Source organism: Nerophis lumbriciformis, linkage group LG22 (assembly GCF_033978685.3).
Source record: "Nerophis lumbriciformis linkage group LG22, RoL_Nlum_v2.1, whole genome shotgun sequence".
NCBI classification, from domain to species: domain Eukaryota; kingdom Metazoa; phylum Chordata; class Actinopteri; order Syngnathiformes; family Syngnathidae; genus Nerophis; species Nerophis lumbriciformis.
The window spans coordinates 4,224,959-4,244,027 of NC_084569.2; the positions used below are offsets into that span (position 1 = coordinate 4,224,959).

The 19,069-nt window shown below is 41.3% G+C and overlaps 1 protein-coding gene across 1 annotated transcript; it reads right to left on the bottom strand.

Annotated features, from left to right (window-relative positions):
- Nucleotides 1–12,375: 12,375 nt before the first annotated feature.
- On the bottom strand, nt 12,376–18,560 carry LOC133615138 (uncharacterized). The gene is made up of 4 exons (XM_072915776.1): nt 18,545–18,560; nt 18,324–18,430; nt 15,181–15,279; nt 12,376–15,107 (listed from the first exon to the last, which is right to left on the bottom strand). Exons 1-4 carry the CDS (start codon nt 18,558–18,560, stop codon nt 12,708–12,710), a joined length of 2,622 nt encoding a protein of 873 aa, XP_072771877.1. The 3' UTR covers nt 12,376–12,707.
- Nucleotides 18,561–19,069: the final 509 nt, after the last annotated feature.

Below are 19,069 nucleotides of genomic sequence, written 5' to 3' on the forward strand. Positions count from 1 at the left end.
CCTCGGCCTGGTCTTGTAAACCTTCTGGCAGATGTGATGTGGAGCTTGCAGCTGATGTAACACAACCCTTCAACTTATTTCCAGTCTTGCCCACTTGCAAGACTGGACCTTCACTTGGAAACGGCTACATTTGATGACACCGGGGTCACCTGACAGCACACCCCGGGTCATGTGTGGTGTTATGTCATGGCGTGGAAACAGGAGATGCCAACTTGTCAGTCATTTTCTAGGAATTGTCAACAGCTCAATCGCCTTTCTCCCAGCTGACTAACAGTCATCTTTTCTCCATCATGGATAGATAGATAGCTAGATACACTATATTGACAAAAGTATTTGGCCACCTTTTGCAGCTATTACAGCTTCAACTCTTCTGGGAAGGCTGTCCACAAGGTTGCCGAGTGTGTTTATAGCAATTTTCCACCATTCTTCCAAAAGCGCTTTGGTGAGGTCACACGCTGATATTAGTTTGAGAAGGCCTGGCTCTCAGTCCCCGTTCTAATTCGAATTCTAATTTGTACAGTGAATGTATATGTAGTAGTGATGGGTTGATGAGGCGTCATGAAGCGTTTCGACACATTGCAAAACTGTATTGATACTGTGTCGATACTGTGTCACTAAATACTGACATCTGCTGGACATTAAAAATCCCTACAGGCAACCTATGGACCGACTCAACTGACACTGATTTGATGCCCTAGTACAGGGGTCACCAACCTTTTTGAAACCAAAAACTACTTCTTGGGTACTGATTAATGCGAAGGGCTACCAGTTTGATACACACTTAAATAAATAAATATATTGTCATTTGTAAGTTACACGTAAGTGTGATTCAAACAATAATAGCTAAATAAATACATTTATATATATAAAAAAAATGGGTATTTCTGTCTGTCATTCCGTTGTACATTTTTTTTTTCCTTTTACGGAAGGTTTTTTCTAGAGAATAAATGATGAAAAAAACACTTAATTGAACGGTTTAAAAGAGGAGAAAACACGAAAAAAAATCAAATCAAATTTTGAAACATAGTTTATCTTCAATTTCGACTCTTTATAATTCAAAATTCAACCGACTAAAAGAAGAGAAAAACTAGCTAATTTGAATCTTTTTGAAAAAATTAAAAAAATAATTTATGGAACATCATTAGTCATTTTTCCTGATTAAGATACATTTTAGAATTTTGATGACATGTTTTAAATTGGTTCAAATCCAATCTGCACTTTGTCAGAATATTTAACAAATTGGACCAAGCTATATTTCTAACAAAGACAAATCAGTATTTCTTCTAGATTTTCCAGAACAAAAATTTTAAAAGAAATTCAAAATACTTTGAAATTAGATTTCAATTTGATTCTACAGATTTTCTAGATTTGCCAGAATAATTTTTTTGAATTTTAATCATAGTAAGTTTGAAGAAATATTTCACAAATATTCTTCGTCGAAAAAACAGAAGCTAAAATATTTATTATTCTTTACAATGAAAAAAAAAAAAAAGTTACTTGAACATTGATTTCAATTGTCAGGAAAGAAGAGGAAGACATTTAAAAGGTAAAAAGGTATATTTGTTTAAAAATCCTAAAATCATTTTCAAGGTTGTATTTTTTCTCTAAAATTGTATTTCTAAAAGTAATAAGAAGCAAAGTAAAAAAAAAAAAAAAAGAATTTATTTAAACAAGTGAAGACCAAGTCTTTAAAATATTTTCATGGATTTTCAAATTCTATTTGAGTTTTGTCTCTTTTAAAATTAAAAATGTCGAGCAAAGCGAGACCAGCTTGCTAATAAATAAATGACATTTAAAAAATAGAGGCAGCTCACTGGTAAGTGCTGCTCTTTGAGCTATTTTTAGAACAGGCCAGCGGGCGACTGATCTGGTCCTTACGGGCTACCTGGTGACCGCGGGCACCGCGTTGGTGACCCCTGCCCTAGTATATACAATAATATAAACCAAGTCATTGTATTTCATTTAGGATTATTTCATATCTTCATTTAAATAAAAATATATTTGTATCTTTTTTAGATACAGTCAATAAATAATGTGAACATGTATCATAACATGGAAATCTAAGAGAACGTGTTGTGGATGATTGTGGACTGGGAATTTATTTTTTTACACATTTTTATAAAAATAAAAAAATAATAAAAAAAAGTTTTTCCGACGTATTACATTTTAGACGATTTCTCTTCTTAGTTATTATTTCTCCGGCTGTAGAAAAGAGCCGCTCACAGGGCACAGAGGAGGCGTCAGTGCGACACAGTTGGCGTATCGGTCACGTGACCAAAACAGCTCATGATGGGTCACGTGACTTTCTAAAAGCGGTACGCGCACCGACACAGGGTTTTGCTCTATGAGCTCGACGCATGCGCCGATGCGTCGGTGTTGCCGGACCCATCACTAATGTACAGTATGTGTATATGTATGTTTGTACAGTGAATGGGCACGTGTAGGTATGTACTGTGTGTGTGTAGGTATGTACTGTATTTGTGTAGGTATGTACTGTATTTGTGTATGTATGTGGGAGCGTAGGTACTGTGGAAGGATGCATATATGTTTAAGAGTTCTTTCTTTTTACATAGCCATGTTTAGGGTATCTAGTACTTTTCCTTTGTTTATTCTACCAGTCTCTCTTTGTCTTCGGATTGTCTGTTTTATGTCTCAACCTTGGAATGTGAAGACCTCCCCCCATTGGTTTCTTATCAGTGTTGCGAGGGGGAGATGGGGGTTGTCTTTGTGTGAAAATAAGTTGGTTTTTCCCTTGGAATGCCAGATCAACTAGAGTAGTATGTATATGAATGTATATGTACATGTATGTTTGTACAGTGAATGTATGAATGTATTGGTTAAGTTGAACACCTAAAGCTTTAGTACATTTGAAAATATTCCAATTCTGTCTTGATGGTCCTTCTTACTCAGCATATACAGGTAAAAGCCAGTAAATTAGAATATTTTGAAAAACTTGATTTATTTCAGTAATTGCATTCAAAAGGTGTAACTTGTACATTATATTTATTCATTGCACACAGACTGATGCCTTCAAATGTTTATGTCATTTAATTTTGATGATTTGAAGTGGCAACAAATGAAAATCCAAAATTCCGTGTGTCACAAAATTAGAATATTACTTAAGGCTAATACAAAAAAGGGATTTTTAGAAATGTTGGCCAACTGAAAAGTATGAAAATGAAAAATATGAGCATGTACAATACTCAATACTTGGTTGGAGCTCCTTTTGCCTCAATTACTGCGTTAATGCGGCGTGGCATGGAGTCGAAGAGTTTCTGGCACTGCTCAGGTGTTATGAGAGCCCAGGTTGCTCTGATAGTGGCCTTCAACTCTTCTGCGTTTTTGGGTCTGGCATTCTGCATCTTCCTTTTCACAATACCCCACAGATTTTCTATGGGGCTAAGGTCAGGGGAGTTGGCGGGCCAATTTAGAACAGAAATACCATGGTCCGTAAACCAGGCACGGGTAGATTTTGCGCTGTGTGCAGGCGCCAAGTCCTGTTGGAACTTGAAATCTCCATCTCCATAGAGCAGGTCAGCAGCAGGAATCATGAAGTGCTCTAAAACTTGCTGGTAGACGGCTGCGTTGACCCTGGATCTCAGGAAACAGAGTGGACCGACACCAGCAGATGACATGGCACCCCAAACCATCACTGATGGTGGAAACTTTACACTAGACTTCAGGCAACGTGGATCCTGTGCCTCTCCTGTCTTCCTCCAGACTCTGGGACCTCGATTTCCAAAGGAAATGCAAAATTTGCTTTCGTCAGAAAACATGACTTTGGACCACTCAGCAGCAGTCAAGCTCTTTTTTTCCTTAGCCCAGGTGAGACGCTTTTCGCGCTGTTTCTTGGTCAACAGTGGCTTGACACGAGGTATGCGGCAGTTGAAACCCATGTCTTTCAAGCGTCTCTTGGTGGTGGATCTTGAAGCACTGACTCCAGCAGCTGTCCACTCCTTCTGAATCTCCCCCACATTTTTGAATGGTTTTTTTTTCACAATCTTGACCAGGGCGCGGTGATCCCTATCGCTTGTACACTTTTTCTGACCACAGTTTTTCCTTCCCTTTGCCTCTCCATTAATGTGTTTGGACACAGAGCTCTGAGAACAGCCAGCCTCTTCAGCAATAACCTTTTGTGTCTTTCCCTCCTTGTGCAATGTGTCGATGGTTGCCTTTTGGACAGCTGTCAAATCTGAAGTCTTCCCCATGTTTGTGTAGGCTTCAGAACTGGACTGAGAGACCATTTAAAGCCCTTTGCAGGTGTTTTGAGTTAATCATCTGATTAGTTTGTGGCACCAGGTGTCTTCAAAATGTAACCCTTACACAATATTCTAATTTTGTGACACACGGAATTTTGGATTTTCATTTGTTGCCACTTCAAATCATCAAAATTAAATGAAATAAACATTTGAATGCATCAGTCTGTGTGCAATGAATAAATATAATGTACAAGTTACACCTTTTGAATGCAATTACTGAAATAAATCAAGTTTTTCAAAATATTCTAATTTACTGGCTTTTACCTGTATGTCATCGAAAGAACTTGGGATTGACCAGTAACTTAGATTCTCTGGGAGGAAGAGCTGGTCCGACGCAACAGTACCTATGTGCACGTATGTATGTATATATGTATGAATAATTGCGTGTATGTGAGTAATAATGTGTGTTTGTATGTACAATATATTTGTCTCCCAGTATGTGCGGGAGCCAGAGTACGGCCCCAGCCACCCAGAGAGCCCAACCCAAAACAGCAGTGCCCAGGGAACAAGGGACCACCGGCCCCACGCAGTCAGGCCGGCCAGTAACAGGAACCCCAGAACCAGGCCCACCGGCAGAAGACAAGGCACGGGAGAAGCCGGGGACAGCCTGCCCCCGAGCCAGTGAGAGACCCCACCCCACGCGGGCAGAGGTGACCAGAGACTACCCGTAGCCGGATGGGAAGACCGCCCCACCTGCAGGGACCCCAACGATGGAGATGGAACATCCAGCAACTATCGCACGGCCACACAAGCTGGCATCAATTACAGGAGGACACTACATTGCGTAATATCATGGCAGAAATGACATCAAGATTAGGGACATTACTGTTTATAAATGTGAACATAATGTCATGTGACCCGTCCCTCCCAGTGCCACAAATAGATGACAGTCCTGTGGGAAGCACTCTGATGTTATTTGGCTTTGTGGAACTATTTGCATGTTGGAATGCTATTTTTGCACCAATCAAAGCTGCTTGTTTTCCTTTGGAGCCAAAAAGTGAGTTGGCCGCGTTCCACCGCCCGCTCCCAAACATCACTCGGCCTCATCGTCCTCCATGAGTGCGTCCTCCTGCCAAGTGTACTCCTGCCTCTGGTGGACGTCGGAGGATGGCTCACCATCGTCATGGCAACGCTGACAATCCAGAGTGACGGAGGCCGCAGGTAAAAAGTCAGAAACGTGACTTTTGGTCCCATTTTGTGGGCAAAGGAGTGGAAAGTAGTTCCTCTGCAGTCATTGATCACTAAATAGGACACTTATTTTTGTCGCCTGTGCAGGTGCGCCCGTGTACTCTTGGTTCTGGATCAGCCGATGATCCGTCACCAGGCCCGGGAGGGTTTGTGGGTGCTAAATCGCACGCGCAGGCAGAAATCTTCTCAAAGCAGAAATCTTCTCTTTTACACATTTTTCTACGCTCACATCATTTTTAAAGGCTCATATAATCATTTTTAAAGGTTCTTATTATCATTTTTAAAGGTTCATATTATCATTTATAAAGACTCATATAATTTTTAAAGACTCATATTATCATTTTTAAAGACTCACATTATCATTTTTAAAGGCTCATATCATTTTTAAAGGCTCATATTATCATTTTTATAGGCTCATATTAACAATTTTAAAGGGTAATATAATCATTTTTAAAGGCTCAGATTATAATTTTTAAAGGCTCATATTATCATTTTTAAAGACTCATATCATTTTTTAAGACTCATATTATCATTTTTAAAGGCTCTTATTATAATTTTTATAGACTCAAATCATTTTTAAAGGTTCATATTATAATTCATATTATAATTTTTAAAGACTCATGATTTTTAAAGGTTCATATTATCATTTTTAAAGACTCATATGACTTTTAAAGGTTCATATTATCATTTTTATAGACTCATATAATTTTTAAAGGTTCATATTATAATTTTTACAGACTCATATGATATTTAAAGGCTCATATTATCATTTTTAAAGGTTCATATTATAATTTTTAAAGGCTCATATTATCATTTTTAAAGGTTCATTTGATCATTTTTAAAGACTCATATGACTTTTGAAGGTTCATATTATAATTTTTATAGACTCATATCATTTTTAAAGGTTCATATTATAATTTTTAAAGACTCATATGATTTTTAAAGGTTCATATTATAATTTTTAAAGACTCATATGATTTTTGAAGGTTCATATTATCATTTTTAAAGACTCATATGACTTTTAAAGGTTCATATTATCATTTTTATAGACTCATATCATTTTTAAAGGTTCATATTATAATTTTTAAAGACTCATATGATATTTAAAGGCTCATATTATCATTTTTAAAGGTTCATATTATAGTTTTTAAAGGCTCATATTATCATTTTTAAAGGTTCATAGTATCATTTTTAAAGACTCATATTATCATTTTTAAAGACTGATATTATCATTTTTAAAGGCTCATATTATCATTTTTAAAGACTCACATTATCATTTTTAAAGGTTCATATTATAATTTTTAAAGGCTCATATTATCATTTTTAAAGGTTCACATTATCATTTTTAAAGGATCATATTATAATTTTTAAAGGCTCATATTATCATTTTTAAAGGTTCATATTATCATTTTTTAAAGACTCATATGACTTTTAATGGTTCATATTATAATTTTTATAGACTCATATCATTTTTAAAGGTTCAAATTATAATTTTTAAAGACTCATATGATATTTAAAGGCTCATATTATCATTTTTAAAGGTTCATATCACTTTTTAAACACTCATATGATATTTAAAGGCTCATATTTACATTTTTAAAGGTTCATATCATCATTTTTAAAGACTCATATTATAATTTTTAAAGGTTCATATCATCATTTTTAAAGGCTCATATTATCATTTTTAAAGGTTCATATTATCATTTTTAAAGATTCATATTATCATTTTTAAAGACTCATATAATTTTTAAAGACTCATATCATCATTTTTAAAGACTCATATTATCATTTTTAAAGGCTCATATCATTTTTAAAGGTTCATATTGTCATTTTTAAAGACTCATACTATCATTTTTAAAGGCTCATATTATCATTTTTAAAGGTTCATATTATCATTTTTAAAGGTTCATATTATAATTTTTAAAGACTCATATAATTTTCAAAGACTCATATTATAATTTTTAAAGTTTTACATTATAATTTTTAAAGGCTCATATAATTTTTAAAGGTTCATATTATCATTTTTAAAGATTCATATTATCATTTTTAAAGACTCATATAATTTTTAAAGACTCATATCATTTTTAAAGGCTCATATCATTTTTAAAGGTTCATATTGTCATTTTTAAAGACTCATACTATCATTTTTAAAGGCTCATATTATCATTTTTAAAGGTTCATATTATCATTTTTAAAGGTTCATATTATAATTTTTAAAGACTCATATAATTTTCAAAGACTCATATTATAATTTTTAAAGTTTTACATTATAATTTTTAAAGGCTCATATAATTTTTAAAGGTTCATATTATCATTTTTAAAGATTCATATTATCATTTTTAAAGACTCATATAATTTTTAAAGACTCATATCATCATTTTTAAAGACGCATATTATCATTTTTAAAGGCTCATATTATCATTTTTAAAGGTTCATATTATCATTTTTAAAGACTCATATAATTTTTAAAGACTCATATTATAATTTTTAAAGTTTTACATTATCATTTTTAAAGGCTCATATAATTTTTAAAGGTTCATATTATCATTTTTAAAGGCTCATATTTACATTTTTAAAGGTTCATATTATCATTTTTAAAGACTCATATTATCATTTTTAAAGATTCATATTATCATTTTTAAAGACTCACATTATCATTTTTAAAGGCTCATATTTACATTTTTAAAGGCTCATATTATCATTTTTAAAGGCTCATATTATCATTTTTAAAGGTTCACATTATCATTTTTAAAGGTTCATATTATAATTTTTAAAGGCTCATATTATCATTTTTAAAGGCTCATATTATCATTTTTAAAGGCTCATATTATTATTTTTAAAGGCTCATATCATCATTTTTAAAGGCTCATATTATCCTTTTTAAAGGCTCATATTATAATTTTTAAAGGCTCATATTATAATTTTTAAAGGCTCATATTATCATTTTTAAAGGCTCATATTATCATTTTTAAAGGCTCATATTATTTTTAAAGGCTCATATCATCATTTTTAAAGGCTCATATTATCCTTTTTAAAGGCTCATATTATAATTTTTAAAGGCTCATATTATCATTTTTAAAGGCTCATATCATCATTTTTAAAGGCTCAATAAAGCAAAACTACACATTTCAGAGTGGCCTTTTATTGTGGTCAGCCCAAGGCACACCTGTGTAATGATCATGCTGTTTAATCAGCATCTTGATAGGAAAAGGTATTTTGTGAATATGGTCAACGTTTTACATCTTTGAGTTCAACTCATGGACAAAAGCAGCAAAAACAGCTGTTACGTTTATATTTTTGTTCAGTATATTTTGTATTGGAGATGCTATTTTTGTCACTTTGAATTGTGTAAATGTAGATTATTTTTGCTTTGTCGTGTCCAAAATACATTTGAAAAAACAAAGAACAATCCTTTTTAGTTTCTATGTATATATATATATATATATATATATATATATATATATATATATATATATATATATATATATATATATATATATATATATATATATATATATATATGTATGTGTGGGAAAAAAATCACAAGACTATTTCATCTCTACAGGCCTGTTTCATGAGGGGGTTCCCTCAATCATCAGGAGATTTTATATATATATATATATATATATATATATACATATTTACATTACAATGACTTCTTGTTTGGATTTCATGTATTCTTCTGTGTGAAACAAACCAACAAAAACCCCCGGCAAGTTCTTCTTTCTAATCTTGTGTAGGTTGACATGCCTCCTTCAGCTCTTTATTTAAACTTCCTCCTCCGTGTCTGCTTAAGTCACGTTACCTAGCGAGGTATCCAACACGTGGCTTGTCTTTTCTCTTTCAAATTGACATACTTGCAACTCTAACCCCAATTCCAACTTTAACCCTCTAAACTCAACCCTAACATTTTTAAACTCTAAATCCCAAACCAAAATCAACCCCAACCCTAACTCAAACCCAGGCCCAGCCCCCCCCACATCGGCAGTGAAGTGTATATACTCACAAGAAACTGAATAGCTTTGTCTTTGACCTTTTTTTTTTTACTTACAACTATACCTAATATATAAAGGGGTGGAAAAGTGACTATTACCTGCAGGGCAAACATTAGCTAACCAGAAGGCAATAACAATGTAAACAAAAAACACCTGCTTAAAAGATCTAATACAAATGAGGGGCGTAATGTAACAAATAATATTTCTATTAAATAGGCTTTACTTTGCATTTTAATTAACGTGGGATTATTTTTTGTATTTAGAAATAATAGTACCAACTTTTTTTTTTCTTTTTTTTTTCTCCAACATTTGTGGCACTGGCGTGGCGCCCCCTGATGGACGACGCCCTTAGCATTTGCCTATACGGCCTATGCCACGGGCCGGCCCTGCTCAAACCTAACCCTCTAACCCTAAATCCTAACCCCAAACCTAACCCTTTTTAATCCTAAATCCTAACCCAAACCCAACCCCAACTCTAACCCAATTATAACCCTAAATCCTAACCCTAACCCCAACCCTAACCCTTTTTAACCCTAAATCCTAACCCCAACCCTGACTCTAACCCTCTAACCCAAACCCTAACCCAAACCTAAACCTCTAACCCTAACCCTAAATCCTAACCCTCGCCCCAACCCCAACCTTACTCCTTTTTAATCCTAAATCCTAACCCAAACCCAACCCTAATCCAAACCTAAACCTCTAACTCTAACCCTAACCCTAAATCCTAACCCTCGCCCCAACTCCAACTTTAACCCTCTAAACTCAACCCTAACCCTTTTAAACCCTAAATCCCAAACCAAAACCAACCCCAACCCTAACTCAAACCCAACTCTCTAACCCTAAATCCTAACCCCAAACCTAACCCTTTTTAATCTTAAATCCTAACCCAAACCCAACCCCCACTCTAACCCAATTTTAACCCTAAATCCTAACCCTAACCCCAACCCTAACCCTTTTTAACCCTAAATCCTAACCCCAACCCTGACTCTAACCCTCTAACCCAAACCCTAACCCAAACCTAAACCTAACCCTAAATCCTAACCCTCGCTCCAACCCCAACCTTACTCCTTTTTAATCCTAAATCCTAAACCAACCCTAACCCAAACCTAAACCTCTAACCCTAACCCTAACCCTAAATCCTAACCCTCGCCCCAACCCTAACCCTTTAAATCCTAACCCCAACCCTGACCCTAACCCTCTAACCTTCCAACCCCAACCCAAACCTAACCCTAGCCCTAACCCTACTAACAACGAAACCCATGGAATCAAAGATCAGTCCTTTAGTAGCCCCTGAATCCTAACCCAACCCTAACCCAAACCTAAACCTCTAACTCTAACCCTAACCCTAAATCCTAACCCTCGCCCCAACCCTAACCCTTTAAATCTTAACCCCAACCCTGACCCTAACCCTCTAACCTTCCAACCCCAACCCAAACCTAACCCTAACCCTAACCCTACTAACAACGAAACCCATGGAATCAAAGATCAGTTCTTTAGTAGCCCCTAAATCCTAACCCAACCCTAACCCAAACCTAAACCTCTAACTCTAACCCTAACCCTAAATCCTAACCCTCGCCCCAACCCTAACCCTTTAAATCCTAACCCCAACCCTGACCCTAACCCTCTAACCTTCCAACCCCAACCCAAACCTAACCCTAACCCTAACCCTACTAACAACGAAACCCATGGAATCAAAGATCAGTCTTTAGTAGCCCCTAAATCCTAACCCAACCCTAACCCAAACCTAAACCTCTAACTCTAACCCTAACCCTATGGTTAGAGTTAGGGTTAGGTATGCGCCATGGCGTAGTGGGTAGAGCAACCGTGCCAGAAACCTGAGGGTTGCACGTTCGCTCCCCGCCTCTTACCATCCAAAAATCGCTGCCGTTGTGTCCTTGGGCGGGACACTTCACCCTTTTCCCCCGGTGCCACTCACACCGGTGAATTGAATGAGGTGGTGGTCGGAGGGGCCGTTGGCGCAAATTGCAGCCACGCTTCCGTCAGTCTACCCCAGGGCAGCTGTGGCTATGAAAGTAGCTTACCACCACCAGGTGTGAATGATTGATGGGTTCTACATGTAAAGCGACTTTGGGTACTTAGAAAAGCGCTATATAAATCCCAGTTATTATTATTATTATTATTATTAAATCCTAACCCTCGCCCCAACCCTAACCCCTTAAATCCTAACCCCAACCCTGACCCTAACCCTCTAACCTTCCAACCCCAACCCAAACCTAACCCTAGCCCTAACCCTACTAACAACGAAACCCATGGAATCAAAGATCAGTTCTTTAGTAGCCTATGTGTGTGGCAGAAATCTCCAGAAGCTTAGATAGGTATAGCTCGGTTGATAGAGCGGCCGTGCCAGCAACTTGAGGGTTGCAGGTTCAATCCCCGCTTCCGCCATCCTAGTCACTGCCGTTGCGTCCTTGGGCAAGACACTTTACCCACCTGCTCCCAGTGCCACCCACACTGGTTTAAATGTAACTTAGATATTGGGTTTTACTATGTAAAGCGCTTTGAGTCACTCGAGAAAAGCGCTATATAAATATAATTCACTTCACTTCAGATAAATAACATTTGTCGCCCTGGCTCATTAACCTGTTTTAACGCACCTGGTCTGCCAGAGAATAAGAAGATGGAGCAGTAGGGATCAGTGTTGCCAACTTAGCGACTGTCTTGTTGTATTTAGCGAGTATTCTCCTGGGTATTGTTTTTGAAAACGCGACAAGCCACAAATCCAGTGAAAATAGCCCGTATCGTCCTTTTCGACAAGAACCGAGTGCCGCTGTGGGCCCCTCACCCATCTAAAAGCACTCACAGGTTTAAAAAATAAAAAATAAGAAAAACAAAGACAGAACGAAGTCAAAGAAGTCTAATCTTGTTTTGATTTAATTTGTTTCTTGTGTGGACGAAACAGGAGCAGCAACGTGTAACAAAATAACTCTTTATTGCTCAAACGGCACAATTATACTTCCTGTCCTTGTCTACAGTTCTAAGCCTTGTGGGTAATGTAGCACGTTATGGCGGGCACTAGGACCATGCTCTCACCCAGCCGGCGTGGTTTTCAAGTTTATAAGCTCGGCTCCTACTCAAATAATTATTTGGATGACTACCAGTCATGTTACTCTAAAGTAACATGACTCTTATCTGAAGACAAAGTTTGTCTCTTCCCAATGGTCATCCTCAATGCTCTGTTTGTGTTCTTTGACTCTCTGGTGGTTTCCAGTAACTGTGGATGTCATCGTGTTCTCTAGTTCCTCCCTCAGTCTTTGTTGTACTCCTGAAGTCCAGTTAAGGTCTTTTGCTTGTCCATTAACAAAGCCTCCTGCTGTTTGACCAACGCCTTCAGTTTGTCCTGCAAGACCACACATCTCTGCTGCTCCTGCTCCAAATCTAAGAACAGCCTTTCTGACAGATAAACCAGCTTTGCTTGCTCCTGCATCCAGTTGATGTTTACCGGAGCGTCTATTTCCAAGTGATCCTCTGTTCCTGGAACCTCCTGCCTTAGCTGCCACAACAGTCTAGCTCTTTTTTGCAGCCTGGTTATCAGTTTCTGCAACCATGGTGGCATTTTAGCAGCAGGTGTTACCTCTCTCTTCTCTCCCTGCTCCTCATAGCAAGCCAACTCCAGAGGGTGTGCGAGGTCTTCCCTTTTGCCATTGTACTCTGGATAGTCTTCCTGACATTGCTGCTGGATTTTGAAGGCAGCATAAATGAGCTCTGCTTCAGTGCAGGCGCTAATGATGACACTAAGGACACTAGACCCTCCTGTCTTCTTTAAGGTTCCTATGTGAGCGAGGATAAGTTCATACCTGTGCGCCACACCTATATCATTTTCTCCTGCCATCAAAGACTCGAGTTGATTATCGGGACTCTGAAGGGCCGCCACCATTTTTTCTACTACAACCAATTCTCTCATCAAACATTCAGCAGGGCTTGACATGTTGTCAGAAAGTTCTACCAAAGCCTCACTGAGGATATCATCCTCTCCTTTGGAGGCATTAAAGCATGCACGTTGGTGTTTTGCCGCGTCGTCCCTGCCTTGCTGAAGATACGCCGCAACAGCAGTTAGTTTCCTCTCAAAGTCGTTCAACTCGATGGTGGTGCTGGTTTGAAGCGTCTCACTGCAGCTTTGTAAGACTCGCAGCGCAGCCTGAAGGCGCTTAGATAAAAGTCTGCAGAGGTTATCCGTCTCCTTAGCGAAGCGTTGGCTCTGCTCTGCTCTGCTGTGGAGCAGCAGATTGAGATGCTGGGCGGAGGATTGGCTCTGAGTGAGCTGGGAGTAGAGCTGAGGATCCTGGAGGGTCATGTGGTGTTCTGCTAGTTGATGAGTGATTTCCCTTAGCTTTTCTTCTGTTACGAAAAGCTTGGTTTCTAGTAACTGGATCACGGTCGTAAACCTTTCTGGATCGTCTCCTGAGGTGATGATGTACTGGTGTGATGGACCGAGTGAGTGGGACCGGACTCTTGCATGATAATAGTGATGCTCGTGGTCGTTTGAGCTGCTACGTAACTTATCTCTTTCCTCTGATTGGCTATCACTTGCTGACTGATGTACCAAATCTTCATTGTCCGGCCCCGTCTCTGCAGACTCATTCTCCAGGTGCGATGTGGCACAGGTACAATTGTCAAGCACCTCACTGAGTTTTGCTTCAGTTTCCTCCAGGCTATTACCTAAGACTTCCATTTTCAGCAGAACCTCGCTCAGCTCCTGCTCCTTCCTGTTGAGAAGCTTCTCAAAGCCTTCACGCATGTCCTGGGTTTCAGCCTCCTTTTGCTGCACCTTCTGCAAAACCCCCCGCAGCTGCTCTCTAGCTACCAGGTATGAGTGGTTAAGCTCATGGAAATGTGATTCTTCTTTTTTCAAGCAACTCTGCAGCCTGTGAACTTCTTCTTCTGCCCCAAACAACATGTTCTGCAGCTCATGACATTGTTGCTCCAGCTCCTCTTTTTCATTGCGATACCTTTGCACAACAGCCAGAGAAGAAGCTAACTCTTCTTTGAGTTTATGTTGAGCTTTCTTAACATCCCTTTTCCACATTTGGTCTTTACTCAGGCTGTCCACCTGCTCCTCAGCCGTGACCAATCTCTCCTGAAGTTCTTGGGAGTGTTGTTCTGCCCGCGCCAAGCTGACTGACAAACTCCGTCGTTCTCTGTCCTGGCTGGCTTGAAGGAGCATGAGGTGCTTCTGCAGAAGAGCTTCTTTTTGAGCCTGTGTCTCTTCGTTGGTTCGAAGTTGTGTTGTGACCTCTTGGAGAGCCTTTCTTAGCTCCTCCGCCTCCGCTTGGAGAGCGTGATGACTCAGAGACTGCTCCTGTAGCAGTGTCGCACGCATCCCAGACTCTTTCAGCATCCCTTCACTGACACTCAGTTGGCTCTTCAAGGAGGTGACAGTACGCTCCCACTCCGTCCGCTGTTCAATGAACCGTTGGCGTTCTTGCTCTAGATGTGCCTGCGCAAGCGCTGTGGCGTCCCCCGTCACAAGCAGCTGTGCTTGTTGAGCTAAAAGGTCAACTCTTCGACAAAGCTCGTCTTCCCTGGCTTCCTCCTGTTTTCTCTTTTGCGCATCCAACTCAGCGCGGAGGTCACGGTTCACCTTCTGCAGTTGCTGCAGAGTCAAAGTTGGCTCCGATGGGGACTTGGAGTTGGACAGAAGATCATTCTACAATACAAGAAAGAAAGAAAAACTGTAAATGCATGTCCTGTGTTTACTTTACAGAATCAACTTGAATAACCTTTTCTCTTGAATGTCTCTCTCGCTGTTGTTGTAGTTCACGTTGCAGGTTTGTGTTTGACTGTTGCAGTCGAGACACTTCTCTCTGTGTTTGTTCCAGCTGCAGGTAGATGCAAAGAAAAAAAACCTTGGGTCTGATCTACTAAAGGTTTGCGCAAACATAATCTACTAAGCTTGTGCGCGAAGAATTCCGTCACTTAAACGTGCAAAATAGCGAGTGCAATCCATTTAGCGCGTCTATCTTCATGTATATGCAGAATATATGCTGATTATCAGAACACCCACAATACTGGGAGGAGGATATGCAAATGTAAATGTTACGTGCTCCCAATGGGATTTATCAAGGCTGCCCTTTGTCACCGATTCTGTTCATAACTTTTATGGACAGAATTTCTAGGCGCAGTCAAGGCGTTGAGGGGATCCGGTTTGGTGGCTGCAGGATTAGGTCTCTGCTTTTTGCAGATGATTTGGTCCTGATGGCTTCATCTGGCCAGGATCTTCAGCTCTCACTGGATCGGTTCGCAGCTGAGTGTGAAGCGACTGGGATGAGAATCAGCACCTCCAAGTCCGAGTCCATGGTTCTCGCCCGGAAAAGGGTGGAGTGCCATCTCCGGGTTGGGGAGGAGATCTTGCCCCAAGTGGAGGAGTTCAAGTACCTCGGAGTCTTGTTCACGAGTGAGGGAAGAGTGGATCGTGAGATCGACAGGCGGATCGGTGCGGCGTCTTCAGTAATGCGGACGCTGTATCGATCCGTTGTGGTGAAGAAGGAGCTGAGCCGGAAGGCAAAGCTCTCAATTTACCGGTCGATCTACGTTCCCATCCTCACCTATGGTCATGAGCTTTGGGTTATGACCGAAAGGACAAGATCACGGGTACAAGCGGCCGAAATGAGTTTCCTCCGCCGGGTGGCGGGGCTCTCCCTTAGAGATAGGGTGAGAAGCTCTGTCATCCGGGGGGAGCTCAAAGTAAAGCCGCTGCTCCTCCACATCGAGAGGAGCCAGATGAGGTGGTTCGGGCATCTGGTCAGGATGCCACCCGAGCGCCTCCCTAAGGAGGTGTTTAGGGCATGTCCGACCGGTAGGAGGCCACAAGGAAGACCCAGGACACGTTGGGAAGACTATGTCTCCCGGCTGGCCTGGGAACGCCTCGGGATCCCCCGGGAGGAGCTGGACGAAGTGGCTGAGGAGAGGGAAGTCTGGGCTTCCCTGCTTAGGCTGCTGCCCCCGCGACCCGACCTCGGATAAGCGGAAGAAGATGGATGGATGGATGGATGAAATTGTCTTGCGACCGCTGTTTGCGTGTATATTTAGCACGTTCCAAGGTCTGTGCAAACTGGCACAGTTGCGCAAAAATGTAAGAAATCTCGCCGCAAAGACAGACGATGGAGAGAGAGCGAGAGAGAATACTCAATCTGTGTGTGTTTCAATGTGAACTATATCCTCTACTCAGCAATTTTAAAGCTGCTTGATGACGTAATAGGCTGATCGGAGCCAGCAGACACCAACATGACTTCAATTGATTCATTTTGATGTCTGTTGGCATTTTTTCTGTCACGAATGTATTTCCTAAACTTATTGCAAAGTGCATTTTCTTGCGGCTGGATCATTCCACGTTTCCTAGCGCGCACCTTCGACATGCTAAGAATAGGTTCTGTTGTCCAGGTTGCACTTCTATGTTACATCACTATTGTCCGGAAAAGGTGGTACACATTGTAGCTGTGTGTATCATTGTTCCAGACATACAAACACCACATGTTGGTACATATACTGTAGCTGTTAGAGATGCGCGGTTTGCGGACACAACCGCGGAGTCCGCGGATTATCCGCGGATCGGGCGGTTGAAATAAAAAAAAATTAGATTTTATCCGCGGGTCGGGTCGGGCGGTTGAAATAAAAAAAAATTAGATTTTAAATAGATTCAGGCGGGTGGCAGTTAAACCAATTGGGAAATATATATACATAGTTAAATGTTGTTACCCACATACGAAAAACGAGCAGGCACCTGCAGCATATGCCACAACAGAAGAAGAAAAAAAAAAGAGATGGACACTTTTACGGAGCGGAGAAGGGACGCCTCGCCGGGGTCCGGGACCGAGGCCCCTTCCCCCGAGAGGGCCCCACCGGGAGCCGTAGCTGAGGTGATCCGCGAGAAGGGCCCGACGCACGTCCAGGGTCACCACCGCGCCCACCGCACGACACCCCGCCTCGTCCGCCTTCGCCGCGGCCGGCGTCACGCGCAGCAGGTAAGCAGCTTACCTGCCCGCCACCCCCGTGGCCGGGGGCTCGTAACAGGGGTCACTCCGCGCGCCCCGCCCGCGCAGCTTACCTGCCCGCCACCCCCGTTGCCGGGGGCGCGTAACATGGGTCACTCCGCGCGCAGTGCGCTCACGAAAGAGGTGGGGCTCACCCTGGTGAGCCGAGTGGGCCACTTTTGGTAAGCAGAACTGGCGCTGCGGGATGAACCGAACGCCGGGTTAAGGCGCCCGATGCCGACGCTCATCAGACCCCAGAAAAGGTGTTGGTTGATATAGACAGCAGGACGGTGGCCATGAAGTCGGAACCCGCGAAGGAGTGTGTAACAACCCACCTGCCGAATCAACTAGCCCTGAAAATGGATGGCGCTGGAGCGTCGGGCCCATACCCGGCCGTCGCCGGCAGCGAGAGCCGCGAGGGCTAGGCCGCGACAAGTAGGATGGCCGCCGCGGTGCGCGCTGAAGCCTCGGGCGCGAGCCCGGGTGGAGCCGCCGCGGGTGCGAGGGACATCGCACCTCCACGCGTTTGGAGGTGCGCTCAGCGCGGCTCCCAGATGATTGCGCACTGGTGTGCGTCTGGGCCGTGACAGCGTGGCACGCATTGAATGTCTCTGCATCAGTCTCCTTTCTTTAACAGGCAAAAGCTTTATAACCTCACTAATGCCTTGCATCGTCTATATTAGATATATAACAACGGGCGGGTGCGGGCGGGTGCGGTGTTGATTAAATGTTAATTCGGGTGGATGCGGATGGTTGACGACTTTTGTGATGCGGTTGCGGATGAAATAATTGCCTATCCGCGCATCTCTAGTAGCTGTGCAGGAAATGTGTGTCTCTGTAGATCAGGTCCTTGGAATGAACAATTATTTAGTGAATTATCACCTCTGTCTCACCTCTTTGACAAGTTGCTCCGTTTGTTTCTCGCAGATACGCCGCTGATCAGAAATATCATAGTTTGTCTGTATCACCTCAGCACATGCGGGTGAATGTATTGAACACTCTGCACACAAAGACAAGATACCAGCATGTAGTCAGTCTTCCAATTGTCTTTCAACACAATTTTACAAAACTATACAATGCAAAAGTAGTAGATACATTTAAGAATTCAACAAACTTGAGACACATGACATGGTATGAAATGTAGCATCCCAAGGTTCCAGTTGCTGTGCTACACCATTATGCTTGTGCTGAGGGTGATCTGTAGAAGCTCCAATGGATGGAGCTCTCTAGTCCAGCATACCGCCGCTTCCTGAGGAAATAAAGACTTTGGTGTGCCTTGTGGCTCCAGGTGAGGTCCCTAGGATAGATGAACCCCAAGGTACCTGAAGCTGGAGACTACTTCCACAGCTGCTCCTCTGATGTGTAGGAGGGGAACGTTGGGGTCTGATCTTTCTGAAGTATATCTTCTTGGTCTTTTTTGGCTCCAGGTGAGGTCCCTGGATAGATGAACCCCAAGGTACCTGAAGCTGGAGACCACTTCCACAGCTGCTCCTCTGATGTGTAGGAGGGGAACGTTGGGGTCTGATCTTTCTGAAGTATATCTTCTTGGTCTTTTTTGGCTCCAGGTGAGGTCCCTGGATAGATGAACCCCAAGGTACCTGAAGCTAGACACCGCTTCCACAGCTGCTCCTATGATGTG